We start from the raw sequence: 25151 nt of genomic DNA, 5'->3' as shown, positions 1-25151 counted from the left end.
TAGAGCAAGGGAATTGGGAGTGAAAAGTTGAACCCTAAGGATCTGGTGAGCTGGCCAAGAGCATGTGGAAAGACAAGAGGGCCCTAGTGGGAGCTGTGGGGGCTGTCTACACTTGGTGGGTACTGAGATGGCAGAGGAGGTGAAAGGCCCATGTGGCCAGAGAGGGGGGAACTGCAGCCGAGGGCGGTCGCCGGCCTTAGAAAGGTCACTTAGAATGGCCCCGCTCCATCCTCCCACTCACGGGGATTCCCACTTAGCCACGTGTGTCCACGGCTCCGCTTTACGTGGCCGTTTGCCTCTCGAGTTCTTGCTCGAGTCTTGTCTAGTTCCAGACCACTGGAGGGCCCTTCTCTGGGTCTCTGCTCACCGTTTGGCTGTGGTCTCCTGCCCCGGCCATGAGATCGGCCCGTCTCCCTTGCCAGTCGGACGTTCTCTGGGCACTTTGACCCCATTCCTAATATGGCTGGATACTGGAGACAGGCTGCGGCCCACTTAAGCCTTCTTGAGTCCTTCTCCCTTTGAGGCGGAGTTGGGCAGCTAGGTGGCGCTACAGCACAGAGAATGCTGGGCCTGGAGGCAGGAAGACTCATGTTTCTCAGTTAAAGTCAGCTTCAGACACTTACTAGCTGTGCTAACTGAAGCTGGTCATTTAAGTGCGCTTGCCTCAGTTTCCTCATCTGTCAAACGAGCTGGAAAAGGGAATGGCAAAACCCAAGCCGCTTCAGCATCTTTGCCCAGAAAGCCCCAAACAGGGTCCCAAAGTGTTGGATCCGACTGAAATGACTCAACGACAGAATCTGATTTCCTGCAAGCCTAATTCTAGGATACCCCTGGCTGGGCCTCAGTTTACTCCTGTGTAAAATGAGTTTTTCCACGGAGTGCCCTCTAATCCTCCTTGCCGCTCTGACCTTCTGTCTCTGACAGAAGGCCCAGAGCAGGCTTAGAAAACCCTCTTTGTTTTAGTGTCCCCTTGGCCCCCCCCAGGACTCCCCAGATCCTGCCTGGGTGTCTCGGTGTCCCCCCCCCCGCGAATAAACAGATATGTGGCTGTAGGATGCAGTTTATTATCTATGAATTAGCAAAGGAATACATGATCTCTTTGATGATTGCCCAGTGGGAGTGGCTGATAGGAAAGCCTAATGCAAACCTCAAAGCATTACTGAAATGAAAATTATGCTTGATGACAGAGAAGCAGGACCACGAGGGTCCCGCCCTTGTAGAGATCTAGCGCACTCCCTGGAAAGGACCGAGGGGGCTGGAGGGGCCCGGAGCCTCTCCTCTCCCTCTCAGGCCATTAGGCAAACACGGTGACATATTGAGGGCCCATGTTTCCGAAGTAAGAGCGTTCCCACTCGCTCATGAGGTCAAAGTGCACAGGGCGATGGCAGAAGTTGCAGGCGGCAGAAGGGATGTCCTGGAGGGGCAAGCCCACTTCAATCCAGGCCTCAAGCAGTTTGTCTGTGGGAACGATAGCAGGGAGACCCTCCGTTAGACATCTGTAGACTCAGAGTCCGCTCCTTATCATCGGAGCCATCCTGCCACCAATGGGCCTGAGAGCTGGCTAGCTCCCCTTCCAGAGTAGCTGGTCTGCTTCTCCTTAGGCCATCTGGTGGCCCCTTCGCCCACCATCCCCGAAGCTCACCCGACGGGTGCTGCTTTCTTACCTGCCTCTGCTCTCAAACCTGAATAAGCCACTACCCTCCATTTCTCCCAGAAGCAGGGATTGGAAGTGCTGTCCCCCCCCCCTTTTTTTTCCTACAGATGAGGACACAAGTCTAGTGCAGGGAAATGATGTTAGGTCATGATGTCGGTACCAGAAAGACCCTTAGAAACCATTTCCCATTTTTGATTTTAGCAAGAACCAAACTGAGGTTCAGAGAGAAGGCCGGGCTGCACACATGACAGCGCTGGGCTGGGACCCAGGCCCAGCGCTCTTTAAAAAAATATACTAATTCAGCGTGAGCTTTTTCAGTTGTCGAACATCTGGTTTTTCTCCCTCCCGCCTCCTTTGTCTCGCTAAGAAGGGGGGAACACCAAGGGGACACGGTCACGCAGAGTGGACTCCTCCACTGGGCAGGGCGGCCATCTCGCCGATGTCGGCCGTGTGCCCGGCAAGCGCAGCGGGCTCAGAGAGCCGGGCCCCAGCCCGGTTCCGCCCTTGGCGTGTGGTGGGCCCCTCTGGGCCTCAGTCTCCCCCTCTGCAAAATGAGGGGCTTAGAGCAGATCTCCTCTAAACTCCCTTCTGCTCTGACAGCCCAACACTGACAACGTTGCTCTGTGGGAATGTCACCCCATGGTCTCTTATGTGCTGAGACCCTTCATGTCTGTGGAACGGAGGAGCCCCTCGGAGCCCAAAGGGCCACGCCCCCCAGGAGTTGTTTGGCTAGAGTCCCACCCACCCAGACGTGATCCCCAACCCTGAGTCCCCGTTAGCCCATTGGGGTTCTCTCGGCGTCCATCGCTCCCAAGACCCGAAATGTGCCCTGCCTCCCGTGCCTGGCCTCTGTCTGGCCCCTCCCCCTCCGCAGCTTTGTCTCTCCATCCCTTTCATACGTCACGTCACAGAATCGGGGCGTCTCCAAGCTCTGAAAGCTTGCAATGCACTAAAACTTCTAGGACACCCCGGACCGTTCTTTAGCCAAATATTCCTCCCAGCAGCAGGGCCTCTTATCCTTGTTTGACAGAGAAAGAAACTGAGGCTGTGGCCACAGAGCCAGGGTCTCGAGGAGGATTTGGACCCAAGTCAGTTGGCTCAGTGTCTGTTCTTCCCATCTTGCGCCTTTCCTTCCTTCCTGAGGTCCCCCCTTCCCGTAGCTCCCGCCACGCCTGCCTCCTGGCCCCCTTGCTGTCTCTGTCCGGCTCTCTTGTCCAAGGCCCCAGATTTGAATTTCAGCTCCTGGAATGCTAACTGTGGGACCCTGGGCAGCCACTTAACCTCTCATTCTCAGTTTTCTCATCTGCAAAATAGGGAGCTCAAGGGGTCGGTGGGAGGGCAGTGCTCGGCCAGTCCTGAAGTGCAGCGTCTGTGAGCTGGGGTGTATCGTGTTGGAGAGAAAGCCATAGAAAGGCCCAGCCATGCACAGAGGGCCGGGGTGGGATTTGAACCCATGCACCCCAGGTCTTCATCTGGGAAATGAGGGGATTGGACTCCAGCCAGACCTCCGAGCGGCCTCTCAGCTCCGTTATTCTTTGTCTCCCCTTCCTTCCCCCCACCCCTCTCTTCCCCCCTCTGTCTCTTTCCCTCTCCTTTCTGTCTCTCTCCCTCTTCCCTTTTTCTTTCTCTCCCTTCCCTTTCTCTCTCTCTCCCCCCTCTGTCTCTGTCTCTCCCTCTTCCCCGTCTCTCCCTCTTCCCTTTCTCTCCCTCCCCTGTCTCTGTCTCCCCCCATCTCTGTCTTTTTTCCTCCCCCCTCTGTCCCTCTCCCTCTCTCAGCTTTGAAAATATGGACAGTGGGTCATCCACTCCCCCTGTGAGCCCCGCCCCCAGCCCCTCCTCAGTATCTACACACACAGTCTGAGTCTAGGCTCAAGCCAGTCTCTTCTCTCCGGGGCTCGGTTAAAGGGAAGCCCCCTTGGGCCCGGGAGGGCCGTGGCGGGCCGGGCCAGAAGTAGGGAGGGAAGCTGGGTGGGGAGTGAAAACTTACCCACGAAGTAGTCCATCATCTGGGGGGTGTGGTGAGGAGAAGGTGCCAGTCTCAGGAGCTCCTCACCCCGGGGCACTGTGGGATAGTTGATGGCCTGCACGTAGATGTTGTACTTGGAGATCAGCAGGTCACACACTCGGCTGTTGAGGGCAGCATCCCCAACCTGAGGCCACGGGAGAGGACATAGGCTCAGCCACCCTAGTCCCTTCTCTCATCAGATCTCAGCCTCCCGGAAGAGGTGCCCCCTCTCTGACAGCCCAATAGGTGGTCATCCAGCTTTTCTTAGAGACCTTCAGGGATAGGGAACTCACTACCTGCCGAGGGAGTCCATTCCACGTTCAGAAAGCTTTTCCCTACATTGAGCTGAAATGTGCTTGGCGGGCAGCCCCGTTGGGCCAATCGGAACAGGGCTAAGCCTTCGTCCGTGGGACGGCCCCATGGAGCCAGTGTGGTGTGGCGAGTGTGTCACTATGTCAGTGAGGCCTGCCTCCTTAGAACTGCCCACTCTTTACACAGGAAAAAACTGGGTTCCGAAGGCAGGAAGTGATTTGCCCAGGCTTAAATGGCAAGAGGCCGGGGGTCGCCCAACCTCCACGCACGCACCGAGCCCGCCCCGGCTGGTTCTCTGGCAGTACCGACTGAGGGGGTGTGTTTTTCTCTCCTGTGCTCTCTTAGTCACTAACTCCTCTTGCCCTTTCTTCCGTCACTATTCACACGCCTTTTACTCATTCACTCCTTCGCGCCTTAATTTACTCGACCATCTGTTCTACTCATTCACTCACTCAATGGTACGTCATTCAGCCTCACGCCTCCTCGAGCCCCTCCTGCCCTCACCTCAGCTCCGGAAGAGCAGCGGGCTTAGGCGGGACTCGGGGGGGGGGGGCGGGCAGTGCCTATTCCTGGTGTCCCTGGCCCCTTTCTGAGCAGCTCAGAAGAGAGAAGGATCTGGGAGCTGGAGGCCGGGGTGGGCTTCTCCGAAATAGACAGATGAGGCCGGCACCTGCCCTGAGCCTCAAAGGAAGAGAAGGGGTGTGGGGAGGCAGGGGAGGGGTCACCCGGGGCTTCCCTCACCCGGATAGGGATGATGTGACTGGGGCAGGCGATGACGGGAAGCCCCTTGTCCATGAGCAGTTGGCGCATGTGGCGGACGTTGCGCTGGTGAGCGCGGCGCAGGGCTTGGCCCTCCTTGCCCTTGAGGATGCGCACAGAGGCCAGAGCCCCGGCCAGCACCATGGGGGGCAGGGAGGTGGTAAAAATGAAGCCGGCGGCATAGGAGCGCACGGTGTCCACCAAGTCACGGGTACTGGCGATGTAACCCCCGATGCAGCCAAAGGCCTTCCCTGTGAGAGAGAGAGAGGGAGGGGAAGAAGTCTGTCATCTGCCCGGAAGGGTGAAAGAGGAGGGAGGCCGCACTTCCTGCCTCCCGTCCCTCAAGGCTCCCCCCAGCTCAGAATTTTCTTCCCCGTTCCCCCCCACCTTGGGATTTACTAACTCTGTATGTACAAGGAGCAGGGAGAAGTAGCAAAAGTCAGTGTCTCTTGAATGAAGGAGAGTTGACAGAGGCAGGAAGGGAGAGGCCAGAAAAACAGAAGAGAAGAAGGAATGTGAGACAGGACAGAATTTGGAGGAGCAAGAAACGAGGAGGAGGGAAAGCGGGGGTTCAGTGGTCTGCAGAAAGGTCAGAGGGTGTGGGGGAGGAAGGAGTCAGCCCATCTTTAGAGGCTTGTTCTGTGGGATACGTGGCGTCTCCTCGAGGCCCCGGTGGGGGCCCAGGAGCTGTGATAAGGGCCTGTCTGGGGATGATTAGGGGCCCCGGGGCCCCGGGAGCTCATCTGCCATGTCTGCCCAGGCCGATTGGAGCCAGGGGACCAGGGCGTGGCCCAGCCAGCTGTTCGATGGGCCCAGTGCCTTCCCCACGGCCCTGGGGCCCCATGTGGCGGGGACAGCTGAAGCTGGCGGAATCCCGTCACCACCCTTTCCCGGGCCAGACCTTTAAAGCTTGGCTCAGGACTCCCGCAGCCTCGAGGACTCCCTTCCTCCCTTGGAGAATCGCCATGCCCTTAAGGCTCTCAGCTTCCTGGGAGAATGGGAGCCTCCCCGGGGTGCCACTGTGGCCTGGGGCCCTCTAACCTCAGGCTCCACATCCCCACCTACATTCTGCTTTCACCCATAAATCTCCTAAGTTTCCAACAAGATCCTTTAAATTGACGGGTCACCTTTGGTGTCCTGTGCACCCCCCCCCGATGCCCAGCTCAGTCCCCTGAATCCACGGTAAAGCCCACTGACTTCCCAGGAAAAGAACCCATGGGAGTCACTAGCCGTGTTTTCTGGATCTTCAGCTGAAGACCCCAAAACAGTCACAGGCCCTGGGTTCAAATCCTGCCTCTGCTACTGATTTCCTCTGTTCCCTCCTTGATGCCCTCATCTCCAAAATGAGGCAGTTGGTGTAGATGCCCCCCAAGGTCTCTGCCAGCTTCTAAGCCCTCTGATTTCTAGCAAAAATGTGCTTCCCAGCTGGGCCGCCCACGTGCACAGCGGTGTCTTTGGGCAGCCAGAGATGGGACTTGGAAGGAGGGGTGGAGAGATGTAAGAGCCCCCACCTCGGCGCCCCACCCACCCAACGTGGTCACTGTGGAAGCCTCAGGCAGGAGGCGGGAAGGGCCGTAGAGGCCCTCAGCCTGTCCCGGGATCTCCCCTTCTCCCTCCGAGGAAGCTCACCCAGGGTCCCGGAGACAATGTCGATCTTGTGCATGACGCCATCACGCTCGCCGATCCCGGCACCCCGCGAACCATACAGGCCGACGGCGTGCACCTCGTCCACAAAAGTCAAGGCCCCGTATTTGTGGGCTATGTCGCACATCTCCTCCAGGGGGCAGATGGCACCTGGGGGGGGGGGGAGCAAAGGAGCCGGATGATGCACTCAGACTGGCAAACAGCTCAGGTTCCAGAAATAGAAACGGAGGGAGAGACAGACAGACCCGGGGGGGGGGGGGCAGGGAGAGCAAAAGAGAAACAGAAATATATTGGGATGAAAAGGGAGAGAGCAGAAGGAGGGGGAGAGAGAGAGAGAGAGAGGAGAAGAGAAGAAAGAGAAGGGGAGGGAGGGAGTAGAGACAGAGGGAAGGGGAGGAAGAGGGAGGGCAGCACAGGACCAAAGGCTGGCAGCTGTGCAGCGCATCAGCCTGTCCCTCCCCACTCCCAGATAAGTTTCCTCCCCCGGCGCCCTTCCTTCTGTCAGCCAGGTGGACCCCAGCCTCGGCTGTTGGTTTCCATGCCCACTTGACCAATTCTTTGGAAGAGAGAGAGCATCGAATGGTTGCTTTGTTTGGTCATCCCCATGTCCCCAGCCCTTTGCACGGCGTCTGGCACGTAATCGGGGTAAAGGAGCTAACTGAAATCCGGCCTGTGAGGCAGTGGGACGGCTACGGTATGGGACGGCCACAGTATGGGACGGCTACAGTACTGTGGCTTTGCTTTGAGGAAAGGCAATAGGAGAGTTAGGATATTGTGTGTTGCCCGGGCAGTGGGATGATGTGGGCCTCTCTCTGGTCCAGTCTAATAACCCCTGATGAACGTGCTCCCCACGGGCTCTCCAAACAGCCCCTGCCTTCTCCGTTCTACCGAGCGGATCTAGCACAGGAACAGAACGGAGAAGGAAATCCTCAGAATGTGGACGGGGGCATCAGGAAAGGCTTCCTATAGGAGGTGGCGTAGGAGCCGCCCACAGCTAAGAGCGCCAAGAGGCGGAGGTCAGGGGTGAGTGTGCTCACGTGGAGAAATAGACCCCTACGAAGTGGCAAGTGATGGGATGCCAAGTTGGCAGAGCAGCAAAGAGGCCCACCCTGACTGGAACGGAGAGTGCATGAGGGGGAGGGACGCGCAGGAAGCCTGGAAAGGGGGGTTTGGATCCAACCGCGAATGGCCTTAATGCTAGGCTGAGGAATCTGTCTTTTGTCCTAGAGGCAATGGGGAGTCACTGAAGCTTCCTGAGCAGGGGAGTGACACGGTTGGACTTCTGTGCTTGCCGGATTGGGAAAATGAGTGGGACGGGCAAGAAAAGTGTCTGTTGCAGAAATATGGCAGTGGGATGGTTGGGTATCTTTCCCTTGGAGTGATAAGTGTCTGTTGCAGAAATATGGCAGTGGGATGGTTGGGTATCTTTCCCTTGGAGTGATAAGTGGGATGGTTAAGACACTGTTGGAAAAATAAGCCAGCGGGACATGGCATGTTGTCATCCTTGGTGAAATGAGGTAGGGAGAGGGTGGGCTGTGTCCCTAGTGGGGAAATAAGGCAGCGTGAGTGTCCGCCTCTGGCCCTGGGCGCCAGCCCCCTTCTTACCGTCCATGGAGTGCACAGTCTCGAAGGCCACGATCTTGGGTGTCAGGGGCTCAGCTTTGCTCAGCAGCTCCTCCAGATGTGCGGGGTCATTGTGCCGGAAAACAAACTTGGGGACCCCGCTGTTGCGGATGCCCTGGATCATGGAGGCATGATTGCCTGCATCCGAGTAGATCTCACATCCTGCGGCAGGGGGAGAAGAGCCCATCAGTCCCTGGCCCATCCCTTATCTCTCCCCAGCCCCTGGCAAGTCTGGGGGAGGCCAGGCAGGGCTGAGCGGAGCTGAGCCAGCTTTGGGGGCCCCTCTGCTTCTTCCACTTATGGAATCCCAAACCAAGAAGGAGCTTGGAGATCAATCAGGTCGAGCCTTTCCTCCTACCGAAGAAGCAGCCTGGGAGCCAGGCCAGCCCTTGCCCAAAGTCCCGGACAGGAGGGAATGGCAGAGTCCGAAGGAGAAGCCCTTCTCCTCCTGCCCGCAGCCCGCCGGCCCCCCGCTTCCCTTGGGGCTCCTCCTTGGGGCCTGGCTTTTCTGTTTTTCCCTCAGTAGCGCTCTGTTTTCCCAAGCACACTTAACACTAGTTGCCAGCGTCCATTTTTGTAAGGCTGTGTGCTCCATGCTTTTTCCCTCTCCCTCCTCCCCCCCTCCCTCTTGTTCCTATCCAGGTGAAATCTGTGCGATTCTTTTAACCGTGTCGCCAGATTTGTCCCGTTTCCACCCATTCTTTTATTTGCCGCTTCCACGCATTGGGCAAACACATATCAGGCACCCACTGTGTGCCTGGTACCGTTCTAAGACAAAAACAAAGCCCCCGCCCTCAGAAAGCTCCCATTCTCCTGGGGAGAGTGTGGTACGGACATTCATTCACCCATACAAGTTAACCATGGGGCTGAACGGCCACTTTCCCAGGAGCTCACCGGGCAGGGTCTTCGCGAGGGTGAACAGGGTCGAGTCGTTGGCCACAAAGCAGGAGGAGAAGAGAAGGGCGGCGTCCTTGTGGTGAAGGTCGGCCAGCTCCTGCTCCAGGACCACGTGGAACTGGCTTGTGCCGGAGATGTTACGTGTCCCACCAGCTCCGACTCCGAGCTGCTTCAGGGTGTCCCTAGCAAAGAAACAGAGAAGTGCAGAGCCTTGTGGGGGGGAGCCTAGGCTGGGGGGCATGGCCAAGCCAAGCAGGCCCTAGGAGTTCTCTGCACAGGAGGTGGGCCTTTTCATCTGTGGCTTGAACGTTCTCCGGGAAGTTCTCTAGAAAGTCTTCTCTCGTGTGCCAGGTAGCATGACACAGTACTAAAGGCCCAGGCTTAAAGTTAAGAAGGCCGGGGCTCAACTCCAATTCTGAGTCTGTTTTCTGGTTCTGGGAATGTTCTAAGGACTATAGATTTAGAACTGGAGGAGAACTTGGAGCTTAGGTGATCCAACCCTCCTTATTTACAGGTCAGAAAACAGGCCGAGTCTGGAAAGGCCTCTCCAAGGTCACACCCGTTCCTCAACACCAAATCCATTCCTTTCAACATGGCAGCCTTGCACTTTTGTCAGGCCCGGCCTGGAGTCTGAGCTAGGCCCGAGTTGGAGCCTTGCTGGGCTGCTCTGTGACATGCTAACATGGGGGCCTCTGGCTCTCTCATTCTGATGTTCAGAGACTAAGATTCTGCAGCTGGGAGAGGAGCACGTCCTTGGGCTCCGGCCTCGAGCCCGTCCCGAGGGTCTGTCGTCCCTGCCAAGGGGCTCGCGGCTGGAGGGCTCGTTCTGCCAACTCACTTTACAGAGGAGAACAAGGTCCCCAGTAGAAAACAGCCAGGCTGGGATTTGAATCCAGGCCCGCCTGCTGCCCCAGACTTCTCAAATGCCCAAGATCCTGGGTCCCGAGACCAGAGTCTCATCTTTCCCCAAATCCTCCCCATTGTCCCCTCCCTGTGACTGGGGCGGGGGGGCGATACCATCCAGCTGACACCCCAGGAGTCATCCTGGACTCCTCACTCTCACCCCCTGCCTCATCCAAGCTGCTGCCAAGGCCTGGGATTTCATCTTTGTACTATCAAATCCACCCCTTTCTCTCTAAGCTTGCTGCTCACCCTCCCATAGGCCCTCATCCTCTGATGTCTGGACTAGGGCAACAGCTGCCCAAGGGGCCGCTCGCCTCCAGTCTCTCCCCTCTAATACATCCTTCATTCATCAAAGGTCTGACCACAGCATTCACTCCCCTGCTCAATAAACCCCAGTGACTCCCTGTTGCCTTCAGGATCACCTACAAAGTCCTCTGTTGGGCCTGACCTGCCCCCCCTCCTTTAGTCCCGGCTTCTTACACCTCTGTCCCCGACACCCAGTCTTTGCTACGGTGCCACTGGCCCCCTGCTGTTCCTCCAGGATCCTCCATCTCCTCCCTGGAGATCTACATCCCTCCTGGCACAGGTCCCTCCTTCCCCTCTCTGCCTCCTGGCTGCCCTGGCTGCTTTCAGGTCCTAGCTACAATCCCACTTAGAACAGGGAATCTTGCCCGGCTTCTCCTCACTCATGTGCCTTTCTCCTGTTTATTTCCATCTTGGATATGGCTCATTGGAACCCAGTTATTTGTCTGCTGTCACTCCCTGTCTTTTGCCTATCTTTTGTCCCCAATGCTTAACATAGGGCCTGGCATACAGTAGGCGCTGAATCAATGTTGCCTGACTTCCTGTTTAGAGATACTTCTTCTGGCTTAGCAACCCTAACTCGTTCTGGTGAAAGGGGCGCCCTCGACACTCACTGTGTGGCCTGCAGCACGCTGGGATGCCGGCTCATGCCCAGGTAGTCGTTGCTGCACCAGATAGACACCTCCTTGGTGCCCGAGCTCTCCCCTTCGGAGAAGTCCTGGGCGAAGGGGTAGGCATCGGCCCTGCGGTTGACGGTCTTGAACACACGGTAAGTGTGGTCTTTCTTCTTCTCTTCGATCTTGTGACTAAAGAAGGCATCGTAGCCAAAGGTGTGGCTTCCTGTGGAGAGACCTTGTCCCTCAGACCCAGGATTCGGGAGGCTGCTCTCCCATCCCGGCTCCTCCTGGCCTGCTTCTCGGCGTACAGCCTCCTTCCCTCCCGGCTTCTCTCTTCCCACAATCTTTTCTCTTCTCACCTTCTCATCGTTTTGTTTTCTCTCGCTCACTCTCTACTCCGTGGGTGTCTCTCCCATTCCCCCTCCCCCGTCTGTCTCCATCTTAAATTCTCTCCCTTCTTTCCCCTCGTTCTGTGAGTCTCTCTTACTCTACTGATCTCTCTCTTCCCCCATAGCTCCCTGCTCTAACTCAGTTTCCCTTTCTCTCCCCCTCTATTCCCCCCAAATTCTCTGTGACTTCCTTTCTAGCCCTCCCTTCTCTCGCTTGCTTCTTTATTCCCTCTCCTTCTTTCTGCCTCCAGCAGGCCTCTTTCTCTGTCTCTCTCCTCCCCATCTCTCCTTACTCCCGGATAGGGAGCAGCCCCTGAGGTCTCAGCCAACACAGTGACCCTGCTTCAGCCTGGTTATACCAGATCGGTGCAGGGGAAGACCGGGGGTCTGTGCGTGTGCCTGAGATGCCGCCGCCTCCCTCTGAAGCTCTCCTAGGTGCCCTCTCTTGGCTCGGGAGTAACCTACCAGACATATTGTCCTTGATGAGGTGGGTGATCTTATTCTCAATGGTCAGTTTCTGGTCTCCGGAGCCCCGAAGTTGCTTCTTCAGGCTCGACTGCATCTCTTGGACCAGACAAGTAATCGGAACTAGAGGGGAAGAGGGATTTAAAAAGTGGACTCTGCTCTAAGCCAAAGCGGATACACCAAAATTATATATATAGTATGATATATATAATAGAATATAAATATATATATATATATGTATTTTTTTAAATACAGTTTAACCGAACAAACAAAACCCAGTAAGAATTGGATGGGGGCAAGCTCTAGATGAACGGTTAGGAGTCATCAGGGTTTGAGTGTCGTTCCCACCATCCATTGCTATATGACTTGAGGCGATCTGAGCAACCTCTCTGAGCCTCTTTCCTCCTCTGAAGAGTAAGAGGGGTGGATTCCATGATCACCGTGGTCCCTTCCCACTTTTCAGACAAAGAAAACAATCTCAGGTTGGCTCAGTTACTTACCCAGGATCCCACAGTTGGTGAGTATCTGAGGCACACTTAGACCCAGCTCCTTGTGAGCTCGAGCCGTGTTCTCTCCAATATGGCACACTGCCCATTTGGGCAGTGGGCAGTGACGGCCTTAAAATGGCCTCTGTTCCTACTCGTTACCCTTCCCCTTCGCCCTCTCGGCCACTGGCTCCTTGCCTGATGTTGACCGAGTGGCCCAGCCTAGCCAAGCCTGAGGCAGAACACTAACTCCATCTTTTCTCACCGCCCTCTCCCCATAACGCAAGGGCATTGGGCTAGGTGGCCCTCCAACTACCAGAGGGATCCTCGGCAAGTGCACTCTCCCTCTGTGAGCCTCACTTTCCTCTTGTTCAATAAAGGGACTGACTTAAGTCCTTTCCAGTTCTGCTCCAGCCAAGTTCTTGTTAGAGGGGACTTTTTTTTTCTCCTTTTTAAAATTGTTTTCTCTTTTTTCTGATTATACATGTACCTTCATTTTTTAAAATACACATTTCTTTATGAATCATCTTGGGAGAGAAAAATCAGAACAAAAGAGAAAAACCACAAGAGGGAAAAAAGCGAACATCGCATACGTTGATTTACTTTCGGCCTTCACAGAGGGGACGTTGGAACAAATCACCGCCACCTCATAACAAGATGGGCCCCCTGGGAAGGGAGGAAGAGATCAGATTGAAAACTGGACAGCTACGTGAGAGACCATCTAGTTCAGCCCACTCATTTCTTTTTACAGATAAGGAAACTGAGGCCTAGGGAGAGGAAGGAATTTGCCCAAAGTCCCACAGGAAATCAGTAGCAGAACTAGGTCTTGGGTGATTGGGATGGACCGCTCTGGGAAGGAGGGACTCCTTTGATGCTGGAGCTTTTTCAGCTAGAGATTGTGTGATGCCCCCCGGGGCCCCTATACTCCGACAGGGCTCCACTCTGAGGTCACCGTCAGCTCTGACATTCTAGGATTCTCCGGCCTTGAAGTTTTCCAGCATTATGATGGTAACAGCCCTGACTGCTCTTCATGGGAACTTTATGCATAGCATTCTATGTGAGCCTTGGCTCAAGTTCCCATGAATGCTCAGCAACTATCAGCGTTCCTTCTGGGCATCCGAAACTTCGAGGCTGACGTGTGTCAAGATTACGCAGCGCGTGAGCCTCTGAGGCTGGGTTTGAGGCCAGGGCCTCCTAACTCTTAGGGGTTCTGGGTTTCTCTAATTCTGACTGATTTTTGTGATTTGGATATTCTATGGCTCTTATGGGGGTATCTGGGGTTCCAGGAGTCTCGTGTCTAGTCAGATACTTCTGAGCTTCTAGGATTCACGGGGGTCAAGATTCTTACCTGGTTTGAATGGCTTGACATCCTCCAGTATCTCAGGCACAGCCTTCAGCACAATGTTGCTCTTCCCAGTCTGGAGCTCGGACTCCATGAAGGGGCACTGGCCCTTGGCCAGGGAAAGAGACCCTATTCCAAAACAAGAGCAATGAGTCCTGCCCGGGCCCCAGAGAAAGCAACTCTGAGGAAAGTGATGACAGGGAGGGAGGGAGGCTGTGTCTGTCAGGCTCAGGACCACCTCAGGAACCTTCCTCACACACCCAGAGAGCCAGAGTCCAGGCGGCGGCCCAGCCTTCTCTCCCCTAGCCTCCCTCTTCCCTCCCGTACTTGTGTGCCCCTCTTCCTTCCCCTTTCAGCCAAGTCCTCTAAGCTCTCAGGTATGTGGGAGTAGGGCTTGTGAGAGGGCCTCCCCGCTTCTTACCACTAGCTTGGGCCTTTGTCTCCTTGCCCTCTGGGCTAGATGTGACCAGGCCTTGGGCCACCATGACAGGGCAACGATGGGCATTGAGCAACAGCTGGGGCCTTATTTTCTTCAGGAACGCGACTCTGTCCCAGGCCAGGGCGGGGCAACGCTGTAGAAAGGAAGCCATACTGGGCCTGCGGGAGAAAAAAATGGGAGAGCTAGAACCTCTCTTGACAAGGAATCATCCCACTTCTGGCTGCATACCTCCAGTCACGGAGAACCAGCTCCCTCCCATACACCGTCCCAGATGAAAAGAACAGGCTGTGATCCAAGGGAGGGCAGGTGGGGGCCTGGACGCTCGTCCTGGGTCCGGCCCACACGCTTGCCAAGATTGGCCAAGGCCCTTCCCCTCGAGAGCCCCGAGTTGTTGTTTCTGTCCGAGGGGGCCGTGGGAGCTGGGGACCCTGTGGGTCCCTGCTGGCTCTGGGACTTCATTCTATCTAGTGAAAAACCCATGTGAACATGACGGTAGGGACATAGGTTTTGCACGTTTGCACATGTATGACCCGCATCAAATGTTGGGGAGGAAGAATCGGGCAGGGGAGGGAGGGACAGGATTTCAAATTCAAAATAATTTTTTAAAAAATCTTAATTGTTTTTACATGAAATTGGGAAAAAATAAAATGTTAGTTAAGAAGCTAAAAAAAAAAAGGAAAAGTTGTGCGAGTTTAGGCAACCCCCTCCACCTGCAACTGTGGGGGAATGGAGAGAGCGCCGGGCCTGGACTTGGGAAGGCCTGAATTCAAATCCCTCCTTAGGCACTAACTAGCTGGAGGACTCTGAGCGAGTCATCTCACTTCTGTCCCAGCTTCCCCGGCTGTGACCTGGAAATAATAACACTGCCTCCCTTGTAGGGCTGTTGTGGGGAACAAATGAGATATTTTTAAAAAGCGCTTGGCACAGTCCCTGGGACATAGTAGGTGCTGTGGAAAGTCTTCTCTCCCTACCCTCTCTGGCCCCCCTACAAAATGAGGGTATTGTGGTTCACCAGGACGACCCTTCATCCCTTCTCCCCAGCAGGGGGTGGGAGGTTTAGGAGACAATCTTTCCCCCTTCAGAATCAGAAGGGAAGGAGGGAGAGAAAGACAAAGGCAGAAACAGGGAAGGAGAGAGAGAGAAAAAGAGGGAGGGAGAGATGTGGAAGGAGAAACAGGGAAAGGAGGAGAGAGAGACCACAGACAGACGGATGGACAGAGGGAGGGAGAGAGAAACAAACAGATGGAAGGATGGGGAGGGAGAGAGAAGTGGAAGGAGAGATAGAGCAAGACAGAAGAGGGAAGAGATGGATAGAGGGAGAAAGGAGAGGGAGAGGCAGATGGAGGAAGGAGGGAGAGAGACACAACAGATGGAGGGATGGAAAGGGAGGGAGAGGAGAGAAGAGAGGTGGAAGGAGAGAGAAAGAGAGGAGGGGAGAGAGGAAGAGAGATGGAGAGGGAGGGGGATAGAGAGGTGGAAGGAGAGACAGACACGGATGGATGGAAAGGAGAGAGAGAAAGAAAGAGAGGAAGGTAAATACATGCGAGAGAGCAAGAAAAGTATGACAAGTAGTGAGTGGGGAAGAAAGCAAGCCCAAGCTGGAGGGGACAGAAAAACCCAAGGGAAGCAAAAAAGAGGGGGCAGAGTCTGCAATTCTGGTGAGATTTCACCCCTGCCCTAATCTCCTGGTCCCCAAGCCCCCCAAGGTGTGAGGGGGCAGGGCCCACGGACCCCTGGGTATCTGAGGCCCAAGCTGCAGGGGCAGATAACTCTGCCCCTGGGGCTTATCTTCGGGCCCAGGCTGGTCCAGCTGTGCGGCCCCCACCCATCCCGGGCCTAGGCAGAGAGGGAGGTCCGGACCCTTCAGGCTTCTGGGACAACAAATCAGGTGGGCCCCAGAATGTTTTCCCTGAAGAGGAGACGGCTTCCACAGTAGACCTTCTGTGTCTCTACTATCTACCATCCAGAGTAGATACTGGCTTTGGAAGAGGACTTGGTCATATTCTCGTTCTAGTCTGTAGCTCACAGAAGGAGAAACAGACCCAGAGAGAAGAATTGATTTGTCCAGGGTCACACCGAGTCAGTGAGCAGAACAAGGTCTCTGGTTCCCCAACCCCCCTCCCAGGCTGCTCTGCTGCTCTGCAAGGCCTTAGGGAATGAATTTCTCCATGGCACAGTTTTGGGCCCTGGGGAGGTCAGAGTGGCTGGCTCCTGGCCCCTCCTCCCCGGCCGTCCCTAGGCCCCCAAGAAACCACCAGCCTCCCTTTTTGCAAGAATCAGTTAGGCCCTGGAGGGGAAGTGGTCAATGCGTGCCAGCATCGGGAAGCTCGGGCTGCCCGCCTCTTGCACCCCGCATGCTGGGATCCTGGGTCCTTGTCCGATAACCTTAGCATTCTGTCCCAGATTCCTGGATTCATCTGACCCTTTAATTCTGGGATCTTGGGGTCTGCGGATCTCTGGAGGCCTAGCATGGGGAAGAGGTGCTGGCTCGGCTCTGCTTGCCCTTTGAGGGCAGCTCCGGGACTTAGGAGGAGAAGGTCCAGAGGTACTGGGTTAGCCTGGAGGTCAGGAAAAGCTGCTCACCGTTGGCTCCCCCAAAATGAGGCTGGGACCTCCCCCTCATAGAGATCTTAAAGCAAAGTCTTGTGGGTTATAGAAGGGACCCCTTTAGATTCAGGTTGGCCTTCGAGGCTCCTAAGCATTCCAACTTTCAGAGAACATCAGAGCTGGCAGAGACCTCAGAAAACCAGCCTAGCTCCAAGAGGCCCCTTCTGTAAAATGAGGCGGTTGGACTTAATGAGTCCGAAGGGCCGCTCTCTTGTAGCTCTAAAGCTATGCCCGTGTGATGTACGATCGGAGGACATGGAGGCCCAGAGACAGCAAGGGACTCCACAGAACATCAGATTCGAAGGGACTTGAGTGGTCATTGAATTTAGTCCCCGGATATGATGGAGGAAGAAACTGAGGTTCAGAAATAAGGAATCGGGCAGGGTCCCAACCACACGACGGGGGCGTCCCATCCCGTCCTTATCCGGGGCCCTTTGACCTCCCTAATCACAAACCAGGCCCCTAACTCCATCTTCCCCTGACTCAGTATCCTCAATCCCTTCCTCTGCCTGCCCACCCCCCTCAAAGAAAACCTCTCCTGTATAGCCAGGAGCTTTCCCAGGGTTATCTGGGTAATGAGAGAAGAGAGAAGGATGAAGAGAGAGACTGGGAGGGAGGAAGGGACGGGAAAAAAGATGGGAGCAGGAAGGACGGAGAGAGAAGGGAAGAAGAAGAGGGAGAGACAGGTGAGCCTGAGACAGAGTTGGGACAGAGAGCGAGGGCGGAGACCAGGTGCCAGCTTGGAGACATGAGCGGGAGAGTTGGCGTGAGAGGGAGTGAAGGCTGGGAAAAGAAAAACTGGTTAGCGGGGACTCGGAGCCAGGGATGGAGAAGCGCTTAATGGGGAGAAAAAGGCAGGGGTGCAAGGGGGGTGAACACACGGAGATAACACACACACATACTGCACATAAAGCACACACAGACACCACCCTCGGATATACCCTAAACAGAGAGACACAAACTTCGCACTCACATACACACGGACAGACACACCACACATGGAGACACTATACACATAGCTTAACAAACACTCTACACACACAAACTACACACACACTCAGACATACAGAGGCATCCTACGCACTGAGATACTACACACACACACACACACACACACCGGCAGAAACTGAGACACACACATCCTACACCCAGAGACACTACACACAAACAGGGGCCACACAGACACATTATACACACGCCCCTCACAGGGACTCACTACTCAGACACACATCCTACACACAGTCACTACCTACACACACCCTGTATTCACACAGACTCACCACACCCACAGACACTACACAACCCAGACTCACTAGGAACGCCAGCACAAGGACCAGAGCGTGTGGCCAACGAGACCGAAGGCAGAGGCGCGGGGGAAAGGGGGCAGAGGGCGGTGGTCGGGGCGCAGGGAGGGAGGGAGGGGCGGCCGGTCCTACCTGTTGCCCTGCACTGAGGACGAACGGGAGGTCCGACACCAGAGCCTGTATTTCTGTCCCTGGCCCCGCCCACCGGCCCGTGGACAGATAAGGCTGAAATCTTGGGCTGGGGCTGTGCGGAGTTCCCTGGCCCCTCCTCCCTCGTGCCTCTGCATCTGTGCGTCCCTGGGAGAAGGGCTCAATGCCCATGACCGCCTTTTTCTCGCGGACTCTCTCAGTTCCTCCTCCTCCTCCTCCTCCTCTCTTCCCATCTGTCCCATTTCCCAGAAGTTGACTGTGGCCAGCCGTTTCTCTGACCCCCGGCTCCTTTTCTCTTTCCCTCAGCCTCGCTTTGTGGCGCTCTCTCCGTTGCCCTCCCCGCCGTCCCCCGTCCCCCTTTCTTCGGCTGCCTCTTTTCCTTCAACTTCGCATCTCTCGCTCCCTTCTACATCTTGCCTTGGCTCCCGTCCAAGGCCACTTCCCGTGCTCCGAGTTTTTGCCTTGGCTATGTTAACGTCTTGCCGAGCTTTCCTTTCCTTTCCGCGCTTTGCGATCTCTGTCACTAAAGCACACGAGAAGCCCTTCCTGGTAACGAGGGCGGCCGCCAGAGCCCTGGCGGGGCCGCAGCCCGTTCCCAGCTGTTCGGGCGCTCTCCGTTCCCTTCCCGCGGGCCCCAGCTCCTGACCCCTGACCTTGCAAGGTGCCTTTTTCTGCTCCTTCAGTTTCCATGTGTCATTATCTGTTCGGATTCCCCCCCCCCCCAGGGCTCAAGGGCCCGGGGCTTCTCTCTGCGCCCCCCCCCCGCCCCCTCCCCGCTGTCCGGCTCCCAAATAAATTCTGGGTGAACGGAATTATGGCTGTTTTCCAGTGTTTTCCCAGGAGGACGAGATTATGTGACTAAAGTAACTAAACCGATCTCAATAGTCCGGGGGACCTTCTCTCCCCTAGAGCCCCTCCGGGAGCCCTGGGGGCCGGGAAACGCCTCCCAAGGGGGAGAATCCCACCCAGCGGCCAAAGCGGCCTTGTCGCAGCTCCTTCTGCCGCAGAGACCCCCCCCTGCAGGGGCCCAACGGGAAGCACCGGCCCACCTGGGCACTGAGGTGCTGTGCCCTCTGCTGGGGGGGGACACCTGGGAGTCCCCCCCCAGACCTCGGCAGCCCACCCTGCTTTCCAGAGCTTTCTCTTGCCCCCATGTTTTCCCTTCTGCCCTCTGGGGAAATTTGTCTCTTTATGACTCTCACTGGTAGCTCCCGATCCAGCCTCTGGGCTCAAGCACAAGGGCTGCTGCCTCTTCCTGGCCAGGGCTCTTCAGATTGGGGGAAACTGCTCAGCCCCCACTTCTGGTCCCAGCTTCCCCCCACCCAGGGCAACCGAGGCGCCAATCTCCTGCTTGGAGGCTTTTGACTCTACCAGTCTCCCTGCTCTGCAGGCTCATGTGATCAATACCTGCCCCCGAGGTCCGCCTCACTCAGGCTCTCTTTTTCCATATCAGTGGTGGGTGTGCGTGTGTATCTGTCTGTCTCTGCTTCTCTCTCTGTCTCTCTGTTCCTCCCCCCCCTCCCTCTTTCTCTCCCTTCCTCTCCCTCTCCCTCTCTCTGTATCTCTCTGTCTCTGTGTCTTTGTCTCTCTCTGTCTCTCTGTTTCTCCCTGTCTGTGTGTCTGTCTCTCTCTTTCTCTCTGTCTCTGTGGGTCTCTCTGTATCTTTGTCTCTCCCACTCTGTTGCTGTCTCTCCCTCTCTATCTCTCCTTTTCTTTCCCTCTCCCCTCTTTCATTCTCCCTCCCTCTCTCTTCCTTCCCTTCCTCCCCTCCCTATCTCCCTCTCTCTCTCCTCTCTCCCTCTGTCCCTCTTTCCCTCCCTCCCTCTCTCTCTGTCTCTCCTGTCTCTACTGTCTCTGTTTCTGTCTCTTTCTCTATCTCTTATTCTCTCTCAGTGTCTGTCTCTCTGATTCTCTCTGTCTCTATCTCTTTCTCTCATGTCTGTCTCTCTGCAGCTGCCTCTCCGTGTCTTTGTTTTTCCATCTACCTGCCTCTCCATCTCCTGTCTCTGCATCTCTCTCACCCCATTGTGCCATGGCGGACCCCTAGCCCTGAAGTCAGAGCGCTTGGCTTCACATCCTGCCTCTGACACGGTGGGACCCTGTAAAAGGCACCCGACCTCCAGGACCTCAGCTTCCTCAACTGTCAAACGAGAGGAATGGACTAAGCGGCCTCTGAGCTCCCTTCCAGCTCCAAACCCTGGATGATGCTCTTTGGCCTCCTTCCTCCATATCCCACTGTCCCCTCTCCATCTCTCTTTCTTTTTTAAACTAAGAACTCCTTCCAAAATCCATGCACAAACAGCTTTCACGCACCCATGCAAAACCTTGTGTTCCAAATCTCTCTCCCTGCCTTCCTCTCACCACACTCCCTTAGAGAGCAAGTGCTCCAATATATCCCCTCCGTTTCTTTTTGCCTTCCCCGGGCTTTTTCTCCCTTTCTTTAGTTCTCCCTGTCTCCCCCTCATTTTGTCTCCTCTCCTTTCTGCTCAACATGTCAACAAGCCTATATTAGGCCTTTCCTTTGCTTCTGACTCTGAGCTAAGTTCTGGGGACAGAAAGAAAGTCAGATCCAGATCTTGGCTTCAAGGAGATCATAGTGTACCGGAGGAAACTCCACATGAATAATTATGTCGTTAAGTTGTCTTTCAGTCATATATGTGTATGTGGCAAATGGAAAATAATCTCAGGGGAGAGAAATGTTTCTTGCAGAAAGTGGCATTTTCTAGCTGAGACTTGAAAGAAGCCAGGAAGGTCAAAATGTAGAACTGAGGCAGGAGAGTGTCCAGAGCGTGAGGGACTGCCCGCAGGAAGCAGAGTCGGAAGATGGAGTTCCTCGGGTGAGGAAAAGCAAAGCCAGTTCCATTTGATTATTGAATATATATAGAGGGAAATCAAGTTTTAAAAGACTAGCAAGTTAGATGTTTGGTTATACAATGTTTTAAAAGCTAGAGAAGAAAGGATTTGCTATTTGATTTTGGAGGTAATAGGGAGCCACGGTAATTTACTGGGTGCTGGTGACATGGTCAGACCTGTACTTTAGGAAGATCACTTTGGTACCTGAATGGATAATAGGCCGGAGTGACGAGAGACTTGAGGGAGGAAGAACAAGCTGAAGGTTCTTGCAGTCGTCCACTTGGGAGGTGACGACAGCTTTTACTAGAGGGATGGAAGTGTCAGAGGAACGAAGGGGGCACATCTGAGAGATGCTGGGGGGTAGCACCAGTGGGAGGTGGCAGTGGATTGGATCTGAAGGAGGTGGGCTGACAGAAAGTGAGGAGCTAACACCTAGCAGGGCTCCCGAGTTCTTTTACCCATATTGTGTTTAAAGACATCTATGGGATGTCTGGTTTGAGATGTCTATAGAGCACTTGGACGTGTGACGCTGGACAAAGTCAGGAGAGAGGTTGTGGCTGGATTAAACAGATCTGAGAATCATTTGTGTTCCTGAAAATTGATGCCATCACCAAGGAGAGAAAAAAAAAAAAACCAAAACAGAGCTATGGTTAGTGGGTTATAGTTAGTGGTTGTAGTTAGTAGCTGTAGTTGGTGGAGGTATGATTAGTGGGCTGTAGTTAGTGACAGGACTAGAAGACAATCCGGTGAAGGAGACTGAGAAGGACCAGACAGACAAGTAAGAAAAGAACCAGGAAAGACCTAGAGAGTGCTCATTAGGTGTCTTCACCCCTCTTTCTCTTCACCTTCTCACTCAATTTTCCCCTCCTTTTCGCCATCTTCCCGCGTCTCTTTCTTCCCTCACCAAGTCCTTCCATTGTTTCCCCTTCTCTTAAAACCTCTATTTCCTTTCTTCTTTGCTTCTCCCTTTATTCCTGCCGTCTCCCCCTTTCATTATATCTCCATCTTTGTCTCTCACTTTTGCCTATCTCTTCTCCCGCTCTCTTTCCTCTTTGGTTCCCTTCCTTCCAGATTCCACTCTGTCACCTCCCGCTTCTCATTTCCTTCTTTCTTTCCTCCAGCTTTTCTTTTAGCATCTGACTGATGTGGGAACCCAACCCTTGAGAATTCATAGGAAAAGGTCATTGAGTAGGGGATAGCAAAGCATTCGAATGCCACGCCAGATGCTTCAGTATCTGAAGGGCCTACGTGGGGAAGAAGATAGACTTGTTCAGCTTCGCCCCAGAGAGCAGAATTTCCCAAGAGGCAACTTAGGCTCGATGTTAGGAGAATGGTCCCTGCAGGGCGGACATGGGCTGCCTCAGAAGGAATGAGTATGTGTCCCATTACCACCCTCACCCCACCCTCAGGTCTTCAAGATAATGATGGCCAGGTGCTTGTTGGGGAATCTCTTCCCAAACCCACAGATAAACAGGATCATCTTGGAGCTCCCTACTGGCCCTTTGTTTCTAGGGCTAGTTAAGCTTTAGGGCCTCATTATTTCTAAGTCACCCAAAATTCCCCAAATTGAGGGAGTGATCAGAGAGACCTCAGGCGGTGATCTGGAAGGCTAATTGGACTTGGGAGATTCAATGGGATTTGGAAGTCATCTAGTCCCCCCTCCACACTGTATATTGGCAAAAAGTGAGTCCCCCAGAAGGTGAATGCGGCAATGAAGAGGAGAATTTGAATCCAATACTTCTGACTCCATCTAGGGACACTTTCCTCCCTGCTCTCAGAAAAGCCTAGTGAGCAATGGAGAGTGCAGAGCGGCAAGGAGAACCTTTCAACTCCTAAAAAGCCATTGGCAGGTGTTCCCAAGGGCTAGGATCCGGCGCACTCCCCTCCCTCAATCCCCTCCTACTTTTACAAGGACAATGAGAGGACCAGCCATCACACCACTGAGGCGAAAAGTCCTCCAAGCCGCCTAGAGCGGCACGGGAAGTACACGCTGGGAGCTCTGCGGCTCTTTCCTTCAACTTCCGGCCTCGATTTCATTGCTCGGTAGTGGCCTAGCGCCTCCTGCTGGGCCCACCGCGAGGCTCCAGAAAGGGGCAGCTTTTGTCTGGAGGGAAGTATGTTTAGAGATCATGAAAATGATGTATCTGACCCTTGCTACATTTTGTTTTTCTGTCGCCTCCATTTTCTCCGCGTCCTCTCGGGGCGGGAGGAGGGGGGGGGGGGAGAAGAATGAAAACGCCCCACAAAGCCTGACTTGAGATGCGGAGGTGACTTGTTTGGGGCCAAACCCGGTCACCCTAAATTGGCCATATTCGGTGTCAGTTGTTTTCCAATCCTCTCGCTTAACAGATGAGAAAACAGGTTTAAGAAGAATGACTTGTCCAAGATCACTTGTCCAGGAAAGTAGCAGAGCAGAGAGACAAAGCATATAAGAGTGGCCCTGCTTCAGGTTCCTCCTGTGACCCACACTAGCCCTTATGATCCTGATCTCGTCACTTAGCAGGCAATCCTCTGGGATTATACCTTGCGGAGCACTTGTGGAGGGAAGCTTCCTCCAAGGGACTTTCCTTGACCAATAAAATGGCGGGTCTGTTAAACCAAAAGTGTAGGGAGGAAGGCTGCTTAGAAGCATCACTTCCACCATCTGAAGGTCAGCTTTGGAGCCCAATAAAGCAGTAGAGAGCGCACTGGGTCTGGAAACAGGAAAACCTGAGTTCAAATTTGTCCTCAGACGCTGGCTGTGTGACACTAGGCAAGTCGCATAACCTCAGTCTGCCTCAGTTTCCTCATCTATAAGAAAGAAATCATAGCAATCTATCCCTCTCGGGGTTGTTATGAAGATCAGAGATGATGACATTTGTGAAGTACTTAGTACATTGCCTGATGTGTTGACAAAAATTGAATTTCTCTGTACTGTTGTTCAATTTCCCAGAAGGTTTTGTCTACACAGCCTGCTCTTGGGGATTTTTGTGCTTATCGATTACTAGATTAAGTGTTAGGTATCTAGATGTACTTCTATGGTGTTCCACTGACTGATCCCTCTCTCTTTTAACCAGGACCAAATAGTTTTTAATAATCACTGCTTTGTCACACAGTTTGAGGTCTGGCACCGCTGGGCCCCTTCATTTCCATTTCTTTTCACTGTTTCTCTTGAGAGTCTTGACTTATTTTTCCTCCCTATGAATTTTATTATTTTAGTTCTAGAAAGTAATTCTTTGATGGCTGATTGTTGTCCTTGGTGCTTGAAAAGAACGAAAATGGCATCACTACGTTTGGGGGAAGGGACAGTGTGTCTGTCCACCTGATCAGCCCTGTGTGAGCTTGGAATACTCTACCACAGCTCATGCCCAAATAAGCCATAAATGCTCATTTCCTTGTGCTCTCCCCAATCGTGTCATTTTATAGGTGAGAAAAATCAAGGTAGGAGCCAGATGAGCTGCTCACCCAGGCAGTCAGTGCTCGAGACGGGATCTGGGGCCACCCCTTCCAAAATTAGAATTCTCTCTTTTTGACCTTCATGTCACAGAGAAGCTTAAGAACTACAAAAGAAGTCAGAAGACTGTGATCCTGAGGAGATTCCCCTCCTAAGAAGTTTCCATTCAAGTGCCTACTATGTGCCTGAAGAAACAAAGAGAAAACCAGAGAATCCCTGGCTTCTACAGTTTCCATTCTACCAGGAGAATACACAGATAAGTAGATACAAGGAGATTCACAGTAGGTACAAAGTAAATACAAAGTCACTTGGGTCCCAGTGCTGATGTCGGGGTCCAGGGGGACCCCAGAATATTGGTATCCTGGGCCACTGACATTGATAGGCCAAAAGAATTGGGAGGCTTAGATTATCCCCTAGCAGAAGCAGATTTTGATTCTAGCTGTCATGCTAATTAAAGTGGGCTGAGTTCCAAGGGAGGGAGATAGCAAAGAGCAAGGAGCGAGCTGGCAAATTTCTAGGGAAAACCGTTGGAGGTGCAGTTGGGGAGTGAGTACAGAACAAAGAACAGAGCAGGGTGAGTGACATCACGGCCCTGGGGTTCACATGATCAGTGGGATGTTTGGTCACCAAGGCTGACGACAACTCCCTTCTCTCACAAAACTGAGAAGCGCTCATTGTTCGGGTCCAGGTGGGAGATAGCTTCCCAGACTCTTGGACGGCAAACCAGACATCCTTGAAGGATAACTCGGTGGAATAAAGATATCGGGCCCAACTCCCTTTCTTTCACACACATTCTCCAAGGTTGTGCTACATCACTCCCAATTAGCTACATTCCCAGGGTGACTTCATCATTTCCCAAGGCCGAATGGCCTGGGCTTTCTTGAAAGGTCTAGGGGGTCTCTACTGCTACTGGGGTCTCCACTCCCAGCCTTGGGGTTTTAACTCTATCATTCCTACTGACTGTACC

General features: G+C 54.1%; 1 protein-coding gene across 2 annotated transcripts; it reads right to left on the bottom strand.

Moving 5' to 3' along the window:
- Window positions 1–1047: 1047 nt before the first annotated feature.
- On the bottom strand, window positions 1048–18050 carry ALAS2 (5'-aminolevulinate synthase 2). 2 transcript variants are annotated; one of them, XM_003774933.4, is made up of 11 exons: window positions 17881–18050; window positions 13820–13995; window positions 13405–13527; window positions 11572–11694; window positions 10715–10940; window positions 8892–9076; window positions 7980–8159; window positions 6360–6524; window positions 4713–4981; window positions 3642–3804; window positions 1048–1458 (listed from the first exon to the last, which is right to left on the bottom strand). In XM_003774933.4, exons 1-11 carry the CDS (start codon window positions 18033–18035, stop codon window positions 1295–1297), a joined length of 1929 nt encoding a protein of 642 aa, XP_003774981.3. In that variant the 5' UTR covers window positions 18036–18050; the 3' UTR covers window positions 1048–1294. The 2 variants fall into 2 exon arrangements, with proteins under 2 accessions (XP_003774981.3, XP_012408843.1); XM_012553389.3 differs by lacking the exon at window positions 17881–18050 and adding an exon at window positions 17758–17775.
- Window positions 18051–25151: the final 7101 nt, after the last annotated feature.

Source organism: Sarcophilus harrisii, chromosome X, assembly GCF_902635505.1.
Source record: "Sarcophilus harrisii chromosome X, mSarHar1.11, whole genome shotgun sequence".
Taxonomy (NCBI): domain Eukaryota; kingdom Metazoa; phylum Chordata; class Mammalia; order Dasyuromorphia; family Dasyuridae; genus Sarcophilus; species Sarcophilus harrisii.
This window is presented reverse-complemented; position numbering and strand designations above follow the sequence as displayed.